General features: G+C 37.3%; 1 protein-coding gene across 1 annotated transcript in view; it reads right to left on the reverse strand.

The window, feature by feature from the left end:
* The window catches only part of LOC146474718 (short transient receptor potential channel 5-like), an 89,255-nt gene that overhangs the window by 12,423 nt on the left and 58,052 nt on the right, over positions 1–18,780 (reverse strand). The window contains exons 3-15 of the mRNA XM_085116462.1: positions 17,237–17,368; positions 15,752–15,829; positions 14,916–14,975; positions 13,345–13,413; positions 12,827–12,862; positions 10,674–10,813; positions 9,213–9,431; positions 8,448–8,733; positions 7,135–7,360; positions 5,081–5,452; positions 4,685–4,711; positions 4,063–4,252; positions 2,447–2,593 (exon numbers count right to left, since the gene is read on the reverse strand). Coding sequence (XP_084972588.1) covers positions 2,447–2,593; positions 4,063–4,252; positions 4,685–4,711; positions 5,081–5,452; positions 7,135–7,360; positions 8,448–8,733; positions 9,213–9,431; positions 10,674–10,813; positions 12,827–12,862; positions 13,345–13,413; positions 14,916–14,975; positions 15,752–15,829; positions 17,237–17,306 — 1,920 coding nt within the window. The 5' untranslated portion in view covers positions 17,307–17,368. The remainder of the gene's footprint in view (positions 1–2,446; positions 2,594–4,062; positions 4,253–4,684; positions 4,712–5,080; positions 5,453–7,134; positions 7,361–8,447; positions 8,734–9,212; positions 9,432–10,673; positions 10,814–12,826; positions 12,863–13,344; positions 13,414–14,915; positions 14,976–15,751; positions 15,830–17,236; positions 17,369–18,780) is intronic.

Here is an 18,780-nt window from a genome sequence, read left to right on the forward strand (position 1 = left end):
CGAACAGACAGGCGAAATATCAGTTGTTACTTATTTTTTATGAAAATTATTTGACATCGGATTTCCATACAAACACTGTTACTTCAAGACGTGTTTGCCTACTGGTCAAAATGGCGTCGAAAACCGTGATAAGGCCTATTTCCATACAAATTAATACACAAATACCCTTAAGTATTTAAAAATCGTTGCCATACAACAAATACTCATGGATAAATAAATTTTGAACATTCACAGAGCTATTCACAGGGTTATGAATTGTTTTGAACATTTGATGTTGGACTTGTGTAATTCATTCGCCATTCGCAGTGCGTATTTGTAAACACGCTTTAATTTTAAGCGCTCACTGAAATATTTCGGGCGAAAGCCAAAAGTTCTTTTTCCTATATTTTTCTTTCATGAACATTTACTTAGAGACTAGAATTATTTCTTCAGGAGAAATATTCACAGTTGGAATATTTTGTTTTGGACTTGTGTAATTCATTCGCAGCGCATATATTTGTAAACACGCCCTAATTTTAAAGTAAACGCTTAAATATTTCAGAGCACAACCAAAAATTATTTTACCTATATTCTCATTTTGTTAACGTTTACTTAAAGGCTAGAATTTTTTCGGCAGCAGAAATATTCACAGAGTTATGAATTGTTTTGAACATTTTGTGTTGGAATTGTGTAATTCATTCGCCATTCGCAGCGCATATTTGTGAACACGCTCTAATTTTAAAGTGCTGACTGAAATATTTCGGGCCACAACCAAACATTATTTTTCCTATATTCTCCTTTTCTTAAATTTTACTTAGAGACTAGAATTATTTCTTTAGGAAAATATTCCCAGAGTTATGAATTCTTTTGAATATTTTGTGTTAGACTTGTGTAAACCATTCGCAGCCCATATATTTGTAAATACGCCCTAATTTTAAAGTAAACGCTCAAATATTTCAAACCATAAGCAAACCTTGTTTTTCCTTTATTTCTTCTTTTGTTAACGTTTATTACAAATGCTTTCTTTCCGGCAACAATCAATAAATGTTCCTTATTGTACCCACTCCAAGCTTTCCACAGGTCAAATATTTCCGGAGAGCTTAACTTTTTTATCCACAAGTATTTTATATTCTCGAACGTCATCGGAATTCAGCACTGTGATCTCGCAAGATCAAAAAGAACAGCTGGTTCAAAACATTTTTTTTTACTGACGCGTAAACAGTTTGCTTTATATGCACTTAAGATACAGCTTTTTCAATTAACGTTGTCAGATTAAAGCATCAGACTAAAAGACAAGATCGCAAGGTCATATGGGATACTTTTTATCAACAAATTTCATCAAAATGAGCTATGTATCGCCTGTTCAGTGAAGATCGACGATGGTGAGCCACTTGGATGAAAGAAATGTTAGGATATCCAGTGGATGAGGTGGCAGCTGCTTTAAGGATGCCACCAAGAACTATCGAACGTTATGTCGCAAAAGTTTTAAATTTCGGACAAGTGAGAGCAAACACCATTGGACGACCGATAAACAGAGTGGCCATGTACCCGCACGTGGAATTTTCGATTAAAGGAAGCAGTGTTTAAACAAACACCCCGAAAAGACACACAGAACTTAAGCAACGACGACGGCGACGGCAACAACGCCGCAAAACAGTAAGTTTAATGAGGAAAAACAATCGTCCTGCACGTGCGTTTTAAATTCTGGTACATTTCTGTCGTTCTCTGCAAAAGAACGTAAAATGACTAAATTCAAGCCTTTCTGAAAAGAACGTGAACACACGACGGGTGAATTTTTCTACTCTTAACTCGAATGCAACGCCTATCAATTTGGTTCCTGTGTAGTTCGTAGTTTTTGTACAAGTTGGAGGGGTCGGAATAATGGCGAAGTAGCACAAATGAAATTAAGTTATATTTTCAAGGGACGTTTTCGTTGATGTCGCCGTTGTCGTTGTTTAAATTCCCTACTTTCAGAAATTGCCAATGATTTGTATACTGCGAGTTTTTGTTTTTAGCTGTTAAAACACGCAAACAAATGTTTACAGTGTTTTCTTTCATCCTAATTGTCGCGCTTCCAAAACTATATTAACTACCCATATTACCTTTCGGTCTTGTCCTTTAGCTTAAAGCTTTGATCCGACAACGTTAATTGAAATATCTGATATAACTCCATGAAGGATGAGGAATCCGTAACGTTATTACGTGTTATTACGTTCATTCAATGAGTAGACCTGTATGTATATAAATGCTCTTAAAATGGAATTGTGGAGCTCCGCTTTTATGCTTGGCTAAATATGTATTTGGCTAAATTTGGCTAAATTTGGCTTAGCTAAATTTGTTTAGTTGCAATAGATTCTCGGATGGTCTTTATTGTGGTTACAATATTGTTTTTAATCGTTCTTATCATTATCATTACCATAATGCCTCAAAAGTCAAAACTAAAGTAATCTAAAAAAATAGTAAATACCTGTTTTCGGGTATCTTTATTCTTGGAGAAGTAGAATTGTAAGATTGGATATGTGAGTAAGTTGTATGGTATAACTATCGCATGCCTGCGGGCATACTGCTCTTCCAACACGGCCAGCCCAAATTTCCACTCAACTTCCCAGTTGGTCTAATGAATCGACAAGAAAAAGAAAAGAATGTTCAGTTAAAAAAAACAGTAACTGCGGTTAGAAGGACCACCGTGACAAAATATAAAAACGGGTAAAGCCAATGTGAATTTTTTTTTTTCTCGTGTTTATTTTAATACTAAGCTGGTATTCCGATTTAATTTGAGCCATTACCTGCACAAAAACAAGACAACAAAATAATTCCAATACTGAGCACCTCATCTTTTAGCCGGGTTACTCTCGTCTCAGCTGTACCAGCTACTCTGAAATAATATGCTAGTGCTCTTGTCTGTTTACTTAGCGATATGCGTTTTATTGCCTCAATTTATTTATTTATTTATTTATTTATTTATTTATTTATTTATTTATTTATTTATTTATTTATTTATTCACCACGACATACAAACATAGAAAATAACAATGAATAATAGACTTGGATCGTACATAAGTTTAGAGTAAATAATAATAGTAAAAGAAGAAGTAAGAAGTGGCGAGGAGACTTCAAGAAACCCCCGGGCTTATACTGAGAGGTCTCCTCGGAGGAGAAGGAACAAACACACACACAAAAGAACAACACAAGTGAGGTTTAAAAAAATTGGCTTTGCCTTTAAAACAAACCACATGTGTTCACGTTCATATTAACCCTTTCCAGAACGGGCTTTCTAGGGGAAGAGCGTCTTCTGTGATAGAAGAGATCTATGGCAGTAGCAGAGATTAGTAATTTTAACATACTAAAATAAATTTCTACTGTTGTTTCCTTTGAGGTCCGCAACATAAGCTGATTACGTCAAGGCGGCAGCCCTCTTGGCTCCCATTTCTTGTAGTTCTTATTATTATAAAACCTCTTAAATTGACTAAAAGTAAACAAACGTAATACAATGATACCAAATTTATCATCATTGGTGTCTCTCACTTGCAGAGTCTCTCCGGATAGATTCTGCCAACACTCCTCCTCTGGGTTTCAATAGGGTTACGAAACTCGGTCGGTAATACAGTCATTTTTTTGTGCCTTTAAATGAGATGCGATCGGGATCCGTATTACCAATCCGCAACTTGGTAAACGATTAACAAGGCCCGACAACGTGAAAAGGAAGCAAAGCCCAATACAAGCTATTTTTGTATGAGACGATGACCGTATTGCCGAAACGTCGGCTTTTTATGTTGGAGCAAAGATAAAAGTTATTTATCTTACGAAATTTACCTTGACGCAAAAGCAGAGATTATTATCTTAAAGTGAAGGGGTGTTTGCTGGCTGTTCCACTGGCTTCATGGCTTTTTCTCTTATGCGCTATTTTCCCAATAAAGTACATTTTTTACGAAATTCTTAAGGATGATTTTTGTGTATCAGTATATCAAGTTATCAGTTACAGTTATCAAGTATATACTTACTTCACTATCCAGTAAACACACGCTTAAAGGTGTTCACTGCTAGTTTAAGGTTTAATTTTGATTAAAAGAAATAGTTCTTTACCCGATATTTTTCATAAGTATTTGTTAATAAAGCCACCAAGATGTTAACCAGCATGATCACCGACAAAATCAAAAAAATCAAGTACAGGACTGCAACAATTTCCGAAGTCAAAGTGGTGTGTGATTCTAAATCTGTCGGCTCCATGATTCCAAATACAGACCAGACCAACTGTCTAGCGGCCTTGTAGAGACTGGAGAAAGAAAAGAAAGAAGAGGAATCTCCTTGATTATGCAGTCAACATGTAAGTCATTATGGTTATGTCAATCATAAGCGCACCGCAGCTTACGATTATAAATTATAAATTTTTGACAAAGGATGGGGAAGTGCCAAAATTTTGAAGAACTTCAATACGTTTCAGTATTAGCTCTTCATCATTGGAAGACAAGTGAAAACACGCGCGATGAGATCAGGGTTTGAAATTCGAAAACGCGCAGGCGAGAGCGCGGAATTCAAATAAAAGGAAAGTCAAAATTGAGACGCATTTCATGATGCTCGTGTTGCAAGGTTCCCACCACAGAGCTTAGTCCGTTTCAGAACAATGTTTTGAGTACGTTTTCAACAGTTCAAGACAACCCAAAAGAAAATATCACCACACATATAAAATATCACCATATGTACCTACCACAAGAAGGCCCCTTGAGAGCAAAACCTTTGTGGAGAAATAAAGGACAAAAATCGATTTATATATTTATATAGATATTTATGCCTTAAAACAGACAAACGCGACGGTCCCTAACTTTAAACACTCGGCAAATTTAGAAATACATAACTATCATCGATTCCAAGTATACACCTCGTTTCAGCTACCACCAAATAATGTACATCACTTTATCAATAGTAAGATTTACAAGGCATACGTTAGACTTATTCTTGCCTGCACTTTGTAAATCAACACTCACGTTTTGTTTTTTCGTTTTAGCTACCTAGTTTAGGGAAAATTGTCTAACATAGTGTTTCCCTTTTTCAATATAATGTTACACTATATTTTTTCCGGGATATCGGTATAAAGGTAACTTACGGTGTGTATCCTGTAGCAGTTTCCTCTGTTTTAATGTTGCTTGAAATTAGAAATGACATCTCGGCTGAGAAAATCTTTGCCAAGGCCACCGAGAATGCAGCGATCACGAATGCAAACTGCACAAGAATAGTGACCAAATCGACACACATTCTAAATAATGCTAACTGCAGTGGACCAAAGACAGAACTAAGTTCCAAGAGACTGGAAAAGCGAAGAATCAGAAACATGGTGTTGAAGCCGTAGAAGTAATTAAGGATCTCCAGTAAACGATTGTTCAATGGATCCCCGCCGCGGATGATAACGGTAACTCGGAGGATGATGATGATGATATAAATAGCCATGGTTAACAGATCAACCCAGTTCCACATATCTCTGCAAATATTAATTTTTATTAAGTAGAAGTAGTATTAGTAGCATAAGTGGTGGTGGTGGCGATAGTAGTAGTAGTAGTAGTAGTAGTAGTAGTAGTAGTAGTAGTAGTAGTAGTAGTAGTAGTAGTAGTAGTAGTAGTAGTAGTAGTAGTAGTAGTAGTAGTAGTAGTAGTAGTAGTAGTAATAGTAGTAGTAGTAGTAATGGTGTTGGTGGCAGTTGTGATAAGAAAGCCTGAAAAAATATTCAAGTGTGAATTCTAGCAATTCTTTAAGTTGCGTACTAACTATGAGGATCTTTCTTCCATTTGATCTTTCATCCACAGTTCAAAATATATGTTTTATATATTTACATTTATTTATTCATCTTTCATTGGTATATGAAGAACTCACAACATGACCAGCTCCCAGTTGGCTTGATAGCTTAGTTGGTAAAGCACAGCACCGGCATTGCAGAGGTCACGGGTTTAAATCCCGTTCAAGCCTGAATTTTTTTCAGGCTTTCTTTTCGCAACTGCTTAGTAGTGGTAGTGGTAGTGGTAGTCGTAGTGGTATTGGTTTCTATGTGTTAATCAGACACTACTCGCGCATTAAGTCATTTCCAGAACATCGGGCCACCACCTGTGCCCTAGAATGCTCTGGACCTTCTGTTCTTTCCTTTGCTAACTGTCATTAATATTACGCGTCCAGAAGTTTTCTCAGGATTCTGGCAGTCCATGTTTTCGCAAATTTGATAATATGCATGAAAATTAAGCCTTAATTCTATTCAGCAATTACATATACGGAACAGAATCAAACTAATCGCTTCGATTTAGTTCGATTCTGTTCGACTGAGTTCGGTAATTGTACTCCCGTGCACCCACAAGTTACAGTTGGATTATGTTCGAATACATAACTACTCATTATAGGATATTAACGCTCGTGTTAATTAAGGTATTCGAAATTAATTAACCCGACTTAAATTAATGCGAATTTAAGCAAACATTTCTTTTCAATAAAGGAAATTAACAGAAAGAGCTGCTAAAAAATCAAAATGAGGTAAATTAACGCAAATTACACAAAAAACGGACTGAACTTGTTCAGTCAACGGGAACAAATTTATTTTAACACGAATTTGAAAAAAATTGAAATGCAAACCATGTTCGTGGAATTGCCCCAATACGTAGAAGTAAAGAAAAGGACTTGGCCTCTTCAAGTGTTTTTCATAGTTTCCACGACACCGACGAGTATCCACCCTGATAAAAACAATGCTTTTTTCTTTCAAGAATGTATCGAGAATATGGGCCTAAAATTAAATGAGAACGCAGAAATTGAAGCACCACTTAATTAATGCTAAAAAAATAATGCGACTTAAATTAACGCAAATTTAAAAATTCGCGTTAATTTCATGGACTATATTTTGCTCGCTTCCTTTCGATTGTCTACGCAGGGAAATAGTGCAGAGGTTGTGCCTAAGTTGTTTTTTCTGGTTACAAACACTGCCCTTTTCAATTTACTCTTGAAAACAGGGAATGTTGAATTTAAATCCAATAATTATAGAAACCTCAAAAAATGTTTGGAATGGAAGTATGTTCACCAATCAATCCAGTCTAGGGGATAAGTTCTTCTCCTAGTTGACAATGTCACAGAATAAGGAGTTTCGTTCCGGAAATTGTGGAACCCGGTACGGTTCTTAGTTTTACCTACCTAAAATAGATTTTTTTCCGGATTTCAGGTGCCGATGATCTCCACTGTTCGTACTCGCTAAGCATCACTGCCATGAAGAAAATAAAAACCAGATATTCCTCGATAATTGGAAAAACAGAGGAACCCAGAATGCATATCCGGCAGTGAAGTGCAATGAAGACCATTTTCATAAATTCAGTCTTAATGAAGATCACCAAAGGAGTGTTGATGTAATTAAAGTACATTTCTGTGGAATGGAAAAAAACAGCAGTTACAATCAGATTTGTTCCGAAAACGGGTGGAATGTTCTTATAAAACGTAAAATTAAATGCAAGGCTGATCGGACAGCTAAAATAATTTTATTACCCAATATTTCGGTTAGGCAATACTAACCTTCTTCAGGGGCGGCAAAAAGCTAAGTAAAAATTGGAAATAAACGGTTACCATATGTAATCAACGTTGAAAGTTAGAGAGAGGATGTGAGCGGTAGGGCACCGCTACCCTGCCAAAGGCCAACTACTTCTGAATGCTAAACTACAGGGGTTAGGTTAGGGGAGGCCCGGAACCACCCGGAGCCGAAAAAACCAATGCACACGCCTTTCGTAAGCTGCTTATCAAGCTGTTAGGAGTAGAGGTCTGGGAGGCAATCGAGTTGGTCAGCGTTTGCTGTTGTCAGACTGGGACTGCACAGGTACTGGAACATTAGAAGAAGCAAGTGTACGGTTTAGGAAAAGTTTTTTAGTGAAAGGGAATAAGGTAGGGAGTCAAGAATAAAACGCGAATACTGTTGAGTTGACCCTTGCTAGGCAATGCCTCAAACAAACAGAGCTACCGGCCAGCAAGATGGAGTCATCGGCGTGGGAGCCATCTTATGGGAGGTGTTAGTCGGCTAAATGCAAGTTCTTTTTTTATGGCGTGTCAAACATCGAGGCCGACTGAGGTCTATGCCATCATAGTTTGGTATGATTATGATAATTATCAACTGGATCACTTTATCATGCAACTCCGGGGAATACATTGGCTTAACGGCCATGATATATGAGCCATTATACCACACCCGAGAAATAGCTATCATTAAATTGTCTCCTAGTTGTTCTTGCAAAGCGAAATTGGCCAGATCTAGCAATGTTTCTAGACCGTTTTATTTCACTCGCGCTTGTTGGATACGAGACGACTATAGCGATCTCGGCACCACGCTCCTCGTTGGCTATCTATCATCTGATATCCAACGTGAGCTCGTTGAATAATTATTGGTGATGATGATGATGATGATGATGATGATGATGATGATGATGATGATGATGATGATGATTAAAAAGTTGACGTTCTCATACCGAAACTCCTCCCTGGTTGCTTTTTTACGCCACCTCCATCTTCAGTAGTCGTCTCTCGCTTTTTTGTCCTTTGATCTTTGTTCTGAGATTTCATCTGATTGGGACGTTTTTTCTGGTCTATGTAAGAAGTATACCCAATCAGTGGAAGCAGAAGAGGGGTTAAGGTTGTCTCCAGCACAATAACTAACAACCACCCAAGAGTGTGTAGTACTCCAGCCGAACTAAAAGGTGATCCCCTTTGCCACCTCATCTTCACTCTTTTGAACAAAAATGGATGGGATACAAACTGCAAGAAAATAGAAAAAGGTTTTTGATTGCAACATTTTTCCTCGTTGACCGTCAAAGTTTCGACCTCTATACTAACAAGATTATTTTAGACACTAAAATGTTGTTACTGAAACTGTTGGCTTTGGATTAATGTTATTTAACCCTATACTTGGTTTAAACAGTCATCTTGTTCTCTAACAAACCTGGAGGGAAAGTTTTAAATTTACTCTCCTCTTCGTAATTCCTTTGAAGCCAGAAAAATGTTTGAAGAGAAAGAAGTGTTAAGTGACTCAGAAAATCTCAATGCAATGCAATGCAATAATCAGGGTCATAAAGAAAATTTTAGTTTATCTAGAGAAAGAGGTCGCAAGAAGTTAGCGATAAGTAGATGGGTGGCCTCGGGCATCACGTTTCAATTGTTATCCGTCTAGTACAAGTATGAAAGCAAAGGATGAGGCACTGATTCTGGCTATCGGCGAAAGTGCAATAGGCACGTACCTTCTTTTGCCCATAAATAATTGCTTTTCTCGTAATTTCACTGAACAAAGATCCATAACGATCACCATCACCATCCTCGTCCTTGATGTTGGCTTCTTCTTTTGTGTGCACTTGATCCAGCAACTCCACAGCAAACTTCGCGACCTTCTCAGCGTGGTTTTGCAAGAACTCGGTATTTTCAGTGGTTTTTTCAGCCAGCTCCTCAAGCTTCTTGCTCACCTGGTTATAGTAGATTTATTCCATCAAATAAGAAATAATTCGCGTAATTTTAACTGTTAATTATTTATTATTTTTTATTATATTTGTTTTTGTTTGTTTTTTAGTTCATTTGTTTGTTTGGTTTACTTTTGTGAAAGCGATTTAATGCTAATCGCTTCAGGATTCGCAGCCTATTCTATGGTTCGGCCCACGTCTGTGCTATCAATACTACTTATAATAATTTTAACAAAAATAGTAAATAACACATAAATACTGTTGCGTTAAAACTATGATCGAATGCTTTTAGCTCACTCCAGCCTCGTGTAAAAATTAGTTATTTCTATCAACTGTCTGAACGTTTTTTCCAGATCCATGATTTAATATGTTTTTAAATCTAGCAGGCAACCGCGCCCACTTCATTCTCAGTCTATTCAGATTACCCTAAAGTTTTTAACGTGTTTCCAGCACTTTCCAGCCATTTTAAGTTTAAAAGCTTTAATATTACCACTTACCAATTGCCTCGTTGACCCCATCTTTACTTTCGAATTGTAACCATCATGTCAAGATGCAACATTTAGCAACGTTTTAAATAACTGTATGAAGGGGTTCAAAGCCATCTTAAATTTTTGATTTAATTGAGGTCTCTCTGAATCCCTCCCTACAATTTTTTAAGTTTTGCAAAAAGTTTCGTCTTTACATGCTAATTATTATCTGAAAGTAAAATATGAGGGTCACCGAACTTGTTTTTTGAATTAGATTCACCTAAACCTAAAGTAAAGGTTGACAACAGGTTATACTGTTACAATGGTTACTTACTAAGGCAAACAAATGACCATAACTTGTTTCCCAATGTTTAGGCATCTATTTGGTTTCTATTATTATATATGCACTAATAAAGTGTGGTAGTAATGATCGATAAAATTACAACTATAGGGAGGTGGTGGAACCGTTGTGAGCCACCTTAAACTTGTCCGTCAGCAGAAGTTTTCTACAGGTTCATTAGTTGTCGAGCTGCATGGCCAATCACATTACAGCACTTTTCGAAAAAGTAGAGGATTAGAAGAGATATGTTTCCTCCTTTTCGATACTAATTAATTATATTGGTAAGAGGGATTGGATCTCAAAAATACCTTGAAAAAAACTTTAAAGCAAGATTTAAAGCTGGGACCCATTACGAAAGTCAAGGCCAGCGCCCTAACCGCTAAGCCACCCTGCCTCCTCCTATAACATCATTCAACACTACCAATAATTTTAGACGCTTACCTTAAAGATTCTCTCAATATAATCTTCATCTTCGTCTTCGGGGAGTTTGCAAAGGTTTTGAGCTGTGATGGTTTCTTGTATCTTTTGAACAGTCCAAGGTCTTTCTTCATCCATTTTAAGAAACTCAGGTATAGTATATTCTTAAAAATATAAAATGTATTTAAAAATAAAGAGTACAATGCATCTAAAAGGTTACTTCAAGTGACCACACGGACGGGCTTTACTTAAATAATACCCAATTAACTTTTTATCCAGTTGGTAGAATTTTTGTTTCAAGTAGGATTTGAAACATGCAATATGATGTTTGGGTAGTCTATAGAGTGTGTGCACGTCGGCCATGTTGGAGGACCAAAACAATACAATGATTTTCCTTTGGGAAATATATTCTATTATTATATGGCAAGGTAGTCTTGAGATAAATCCGCGCGATCTGATTGGTTCTTTCTTGGTCGGGATTTTACCATACGGACCGTTTCCGTGGAAACGGTCATAAGCCGTGTATTTTTGTTTAGGACAAGCGGCAAACTTGAAAATTTGCAGCTAAAACTGCGAAAAGAAAATACTTTCATTCTTTGCAAAGAAACTACCCAAAAGACTGATTCCAACATGGAAGAAGAAGAATATCATTTACAAAGCAAATTTTACTATCCCAAAGATCTAGAAACCTCTGAAACAGGCATCAGCGAAGGCCACGAAGCCATTGACGATTTCGTAAACATCCAGAGTAGTGAAAACACAAAAGGAAGACGTCTACTAATATGATCACGCTACTCCGTTTTATTGAAGTTAATGGCTTAAATAGTCAAACAATTAAAAGTCTACCTGCGTCCGAGCTTGACCACCTTTCGTCAATTTTTTATGAACGTACACAGGAAAAGGTGAATACGAGCCAGCAACATTTTCCAGTTTTCAGCGCAAAATACAGCGATACTTATCTGAGAAGAAATATCCATTCAACATACTCAAGGACAATGAGTTTGAAAAATCGAAAGGAGTCCTAGCTGTAAATCACAAGTCACTAGTTCACAAGTGAACACGACAGAAGAAACAAGCTGCCAGCCGCTCAGGCGATTGACGAAAACGAAGAAGATACTCTTTTTTAGGCCAGAGAATTCGGCGACTCCAATACAGTTGCACTTCAAAGAGCTGTGTGGTGGTTTTTATCCCTACACTTGGGTTTCCAAGCCAGAGATGAGAGCGATGAGGACGATTGACTTTATGCTGCTCCTTTTAAAGTTGAATGTGATTTCCACAGCAACCGTTTCTCAGTACTTTGTGATGGGCTAGTAAAGTTTCGACGAAACCAGTTTTTTGAGTCTCAAAAACAAACCGCAACTGTTAAGATTTTCGTCAAATTCCGCTACAAATCGTTTTTGAAGTCTTTTCTATAATCAACATGATTACATGTAAACGTTCAGTAAATTTGCTTTCAAACTCGTGGTACCGAACCTTGTTCTTTCTGGGTTGCTCGCGTCATCAAAAAAACGTCACGCGGGAAACCCTTTGAATTCAAGTGACCGGAAGTGCGTTTTTATAAATAAACAAGTTTGCTCCGAGTGCCATATAATAAACTACTTACTAGCCTAGCTTGCTCGAGCCGTACTGGGGAATATTGGCCCTCGGTCGTTTTTGTACGGACCGAGCGCTGCCACAACCTCGGGCCAATATTCCCCAGTACGGCCCTCGCGCTCGGTTAGTAAGAGGTTATTAACATGCAAATATCTTCTATTGTTTTAGTCCTCCAACATGGCCGCCGTGCACACACTCTATAGTTGACAAGTTTACAGTTATCGACTTTGGTATTTTCAAGATCTTCCTTTGCTTCCAATTTATATCACTACTATTATTATTTCTGAAAATGATTAAAATTACGCATAGTCCTCTCTTTAGACTAAATATCAAAATACTTTAATTCTGCCTACATTGCAATAAAACCTGATTAATAATTAATAACAACAAGCGAGGCGATTAATATTAGCAATAAAGTAAGTCGATGTAAAAAATAAACGCCAAGTAAGACTGGTACCACAGTCACATTTAAGCAATGGCAGGTTTCTCCAATCATTAGTGGAAACCTTTGCTAGAGAGGTGAGTTAACGGGCAATACACTGACGTTAAATTTGTCACCAACTCCCAAATCATGTGCATCATACCTTTAACATCTGGTTCTGCGTCTCTTCTTTTTCGACCTGTTGGAAATACAACATCGAATACCATGGTTAACGTATGGTTAGTTTAAATTGAAAAATGTTCCAAAAAGAAAAAAAGGGACATCTCAATAGCTTACCGTCAATGACTGTTTGACGTTTTTAGCGTTAGCCCCTCGTTAGATAGAATCACTCGCTAACTTTGGACTCGCTCTGTTTCCACTCCCCACCGACACAGCATTACAGTTTCTTTAGAAACTGACCCCTTACTGTCATCGGTTTGTTAAGACCCCTTTCGATTCCCAACTAAATACCCGTCCTCTCCCCCATAAAGTGGGTAGCTTTGAATTACTTCGGACGCTATGATTTCTCAGAACGTTTGGTGGACATAGTCGCTGCCTCAGTGAACCCGCGAAAAGTAGTTCCTGAAAAGCCTCCCTGTTGTTGTTGGTAGACGGACGGACAGACAGACAGACAAAGATAGAAGAAAGAGAAAAAAAGAGACACAGACAGAGAGTTCTTACCTCCGTCCTCGGTATCCCCTGTCGACTGGACGGACATACTTCGCCTGAGAGTTTGAAACCCGTCGTCTTCTAAAAAAAAAGAAAATAAGCCTTGGTCAATTACCATTTTTCGATGACACCCTGAATATGATGTAATAAGAGCAATCAATTTTTGAAAACATCTTGATTCTGACGTTTGCACTTTGAGCCACACATCCAAACTTACACACGGTCCCCATTTATCTGAGATTCAGGTATGGTCACTAAGCTAAGCTAGACGTGTGAGATTCGAAGGTCATGCGAAAAAACAAAAAAACGTTTTCATACTGACACGAAACAGTTCTCCGCAATGATTCTCCCCCACAAAGTGATAAATACTGTAATGTGAATTTAAATGATAGAAAACAAAAACGGAATGCTGACAAATGGCACGAACAATGGTCAAAACTAAAATTTGCGTCGATGTCAACCTTGCACTAAAATTTGTTCTTTAATTGTGCAGGTATATTATTTTGCTAAGATATAAATGACATCGTTATGTTTCAAAACGTTAAGTAATGGAACTTAGGTTTTGTTCAGAATAAGCCTCTCACCCTATAATAAGCCCCTCTCTTTGCCTGTTCCACATCCCCTTCCATTCCCTTCCCACCAACACCACCCTCTTTAATGTCTAAACTTACTTACCCTTGGCTTCACAGAGCTTTTTTCCAATCTTTGCATTCAACTTTTTTTTCAGTGTCTAAAATGGGACTCCGATAGCCAGGAAGTATGAGGAGAATGAGTTCAACAACTTTGGGCTACCTTCATTTGGACATTTCAGCTGCGCATCCAGCCGTCCTATCCAATGACACAGTTAAACTAGTTGTGTATTCTCTGATTTTCAATTTGTTTTGATTTATCCCGTCAGAAGCATGAAGAATAGCTATACTCTCAAAAGAATGCTTTGTCATTTTATGGTATTGCATATGAAAACTATCATGTTCTACAGTGGAACATCGATTTAACGAAGTGCCAAGGGATAAGGGAAATTGGTTCGTTATATCGAGGGTCCGTTGTATCGAGGTTCTGTTCCATGCATTTTAAAAGGTCGGGCTAGAGAATTTCGTTATATTTCATTATACCGAGTACTTCGTTATACAGAGGTTCGTTAAATCGAGATTCTACTGCACTCGTTTGCCGTTTTAGCAATGACAGGCCGCCCAAGCTCAGTATCTGATGACAAGAACCTGATGTCGAATTTACAGACTTTGTGTGGAAATTCTCTTCAGCTCTCAAAATGCGAAAAAAAAATGAGTCATACATGTGGTATAAACTTTAACGTACCTCAAAGTCTGGTTGCTTATGTGTCGTCGGTGTAATTTGGAATTAATTTGTGGCCGTTTTAAGCGAGTTTAGTGTTCTTTCTCTACAGAAACCTTCTGACAACCCCACGTTGCGACGCCACCACACTTGAGGTAAGTGAAGTTTATTTCCACATTTATGATCGCATTTTAACATTTAGAGAGCTGAAATGAAGGTCACATTTAAAGTCTTTAAACCGGCAGCAGATTCATGTTATCAGATACCGAGCTTCCGCTGCCTGTGAAACTCGCCTTTCAAGAATCCCGAGAAATCCAAAATTTCCCCACGATGCCTCATGCTCCGTCTCTTTGCTGTTATCGTAAAAAAAAAACACAATGTATTTGTATTGAATCGTTCTCCGAGAGAAAGTTGTTCAGTTTGCAGCCGCGGACTGAGCTTGATCTGTCGTTTAGCTCGTCTATTTCTTTAGATGTCATGAAGAAACCGGATAGGAATTGATCGTAAATAACACGGCTACACTGATCCGGGATCATAAGAGTTCTTAAGAAACCGTGTACCGTTCCTAAGAACCACAACCAATGGATTACGCTTTCATTCTTGACTAAATATACTTGTTAGAACTTAAGGTCAGAACAGTAACTACTAAAGTGATGCGCACAGCCTTCGCCTTTCAAACCATTCTTTTTCGGTTCTTTATGTGCCACCAAAAGAACCGAAAAGCAATACATTCAATTAAAATAACCATCAACCGTATTTTATTTGTTTATAGGTAGTTAGGCTAAAGGATGTGATATTCCAGTGTACGTAGTCACTAACGAAATAGAACTTCTTAGCGGATTGATTTTGGCGTCCTGAGATAAAACATGGACACCCTGCGAGAACTTGTTATTGATTAAGCGGATTATCGTGGGTTTTTGCACTTTTAAATGTCTGATGGAACTGCGAGGCGTAACAAATAAAAACAACTGCCGTATATTTAACATTTACGCTGCGAAATCGCGTGGAATATCGGCTACTTGGCCGAAGAGGACGTAAAACAAGTTGGCTAAAATCAGGGGATATTCTGTAAGATTAAGCAGGTATACGGAAGAAAGGGAAAAAAGAGACACAGACAGACAGGTCTTACCTTCGTCCTCGGGATCCTTTATCAATTGGACGGACATACCTCGTCCTCGTTTGAGAGTTTGAAACCCGTCGTCAAATTCTGAAAAAGAGAAAATAAACCTTAGTTAATTATCATTTTTCGATGACACCCTGGATGTGATGTAATAAGAGCAATAAATTTTTGATAAAATCGCGATTCTGACGTTCGCACTTTGACTGAGCCACACACATCATCACTGACTGTTTCTTAATACCAAAATTACACACGGTCCCCATTCATCTGAGGTTGAGAACCTGATCTCTAAGCCACTAAGCAAGATGTGTTTGATTCGAAGGTCATACGAACAAACAAACAAACATTCTGATACTGGCACGAAACAGTTTTCCGCTACTTGCCGTATGTGAAGCGGAATATGAGGCGTCCAAATGTTTGGACGATTGTCGAGTCCGTTCGTTTGTGTGGTTTGTATGGTGCCACTGACAGGGTCTTACAGACCACACATGTCTGCGGAAAATCCTGAGAATCAGTTTCCCAAAAATCATCTCTAACGAAAAACTTTAAGAGAAAGCGAGGCAAATATTCCGAAAAGGCGCATCGATTTAATTTGATTTTTGTTTTTCAAAAATGAAGGGTAGAATTAGACAATTTTCTTAAGTTTTTTAGAATTTCGTTCTGAATAAGGTAATCGTGCATTTTTACCAAAGTATTGTTCTTTGATGCGCTCAATAATTTGGTTTGAGTGACTTTCATATTCGATAATCTTGCTCCAGATCAAGAATGAAGATTTAGAGTGCATTACGTAAAGTTATCAGCAGCAGCAGATCTGCTTTTATATTGAATGTTTGAGACCAGGGCCGTAGCCAAAGTGTCAGGAGATGCGAAGCAAGTGTTGGAGGCGCCTAAGGCACAAGCCACCGGACGGGTCTTTTCCTCACGGTCGTCCAAGCAATTTAGTTTCTTGTGTACATTTAGAGCAGATTATTTACGGACTAAACAGACTAAACACCAATGTTTGAAAGAAAAACAGAATTGCCGAAAATTTTCACCGATTATAATAACTTTCTTTCAACAGAAAAACTATTATTTTCCTGTACTTGACATCGATTAAAGCACAGTAGTGACATTAACCAAACATGACTCTGACAATTCGAAAATAAAAGGCAAGTTTGGACGGTGCCAGAAACTGATCTCCTGATTTGGAAGCCATTTCTTTGATATTAGTCATTCACCATGTGCCATTGATCCAAATTATCACAGTTAAAACAAATTGTCACATGCTAAAACAAGAGATTAAAGGTAGGCTTAAAGCAAACCTTAGAACAGGCTGGATGAAGATTCGAACTGCTTAAACGTGTTTATATTTGTTGGTTATAATTTTGCAAGACCAATCGAAAATTTCTGCTCAATATATTCTTTAAAACTAATTATTATTTCTCACTAAAATTGTCAGTGAGCACCGTAAAAATGTCGTCTAAAACGCGCTCGGTAAAGGCGACACATATTTACCTAAATCATCGTCGTATCCTGGTCTCGTAAACAGCGAGCGCGTACTGAGTGGTCTCCGCAACCTATCCATCTTAAATAACAGCTCTAGACTGCCGAAAATAATAACACAAACAACAACGTTGAAATTATTATCTGGAAACGTAAAGTGTATACGTTAATTATAAACAACAGCAATTTATAATAATTAAGGTATTTCCATATCTATAAATGCATTACATATCTAAAATCATTAAAACTCATAATATTAATTTTCGAACAAAATATTTTGTCTACAGTTGATGCATTCGCAAATATATGCGGCTACTGATCTACAGATAACTGGGTCGATACTTTTAAAGAGGAACAGAATTTTTGAATTTGTATCAAGGTCTTTGAAGAGGGTAAATTTTTCAATTATTTCATTAAATAATTTTGAACGTAAATCGTCACAAAGTTTACAGGAGAATAAAAAATGAAATTCGTTTCAACTTCATTTGTGTGGCAAAAAAGGCATAGTCTTAAGCCTTCAGGTGTCTTTGATATACTTTGTCTGCCTGTCTCAATCCGGTAAATGGTGATTTCCTAAACGAAATTTATCTATGGCTATCCTGTGGCGAGGATTTTTGATCATGTCTAAGAAATCAGGTATACTGGTATCCTTCTTAACAGTAGTGTAAAAAGTCAACTTTCTCTTTGTTTTAATAAGTCTTAATTGATTTTCGATAAGAGCACTGCGGATACACTGTTTGTAGTGGGAAATAAAGGTTTTACCGTTGTTTGCATTTAATGTTATTGTGGTTAGGTTGAACTTGTCGCACATGGTTATTATTTTCTCTGCAAGACCCGGCTGGTTATTTCGCAATGCTTTTTTCTGTCAAGGCTTGTAAGTGGTTCCAAAAATTAATAATTGAAGTTTCTAGGTATAGTTTTAATGGTAATTTACCGAGTTCATTTCTAGCTGCAGTATTTGGGTATCGCTTATTTATTCCTGCTGCATGTTTACAAAAGAAAATATGCGTTTTTTTCAATTTTGTCTCTATCCCAGAATGCGAAGTCATCTTTATCATAAATGCCCCAAAATTCAGAGCCATAAGAGTGAGTCAAAAAGTTTATTAGTAATATCTATTGGTAATTTTGAGGAGCCAAGATAGCGACGTATCTCAGTTAAATAGGGATCGTCTTGTTTTTTTAGAGTTTATATTACATTTGCTGAAGTGACCATTTGAAGAGAATTTTATTCCAAGATAAGTAAAATTGTTAATAATTTCACTTTTTTTTCTGTTGTTTATGAATTTGAAAGTAATGTTTGTCGAGTGCTGATTTACTACATTTCTTTTGGAAAATTAAGACTTGATTTTCTTTGAGTTGACTGATAGTAGCCATTTATTGCAGTACAGTGGAAGCGCGATTTTACAATCGCCGATCTAACGATATTCTTGATATAAAGATCAACATTCTGTGGGTCTTCTGTAGCCCGGCAAAGTTACAATAAATTGTAAGGAGCAGAGTCCCGTTTTAACAATATTTGGTTCAACGATATTCCTGGTATAGCGATAGAAATCTAA

Source organism: Pavona decussata, unplaced genomic scaffold (assembly GCF_977016875.1).
Source record: "Pavona decussata unplaced genomic scaffold, jaPavDecu1.1 SCAFFOLD_87, whole genome shotgun sequence".
NCBI lineage: Eukaryota > Metazoa > Cnidaria > Anthozoa > Scleractinia > Agariciidae > Pavona > Pavona decussata.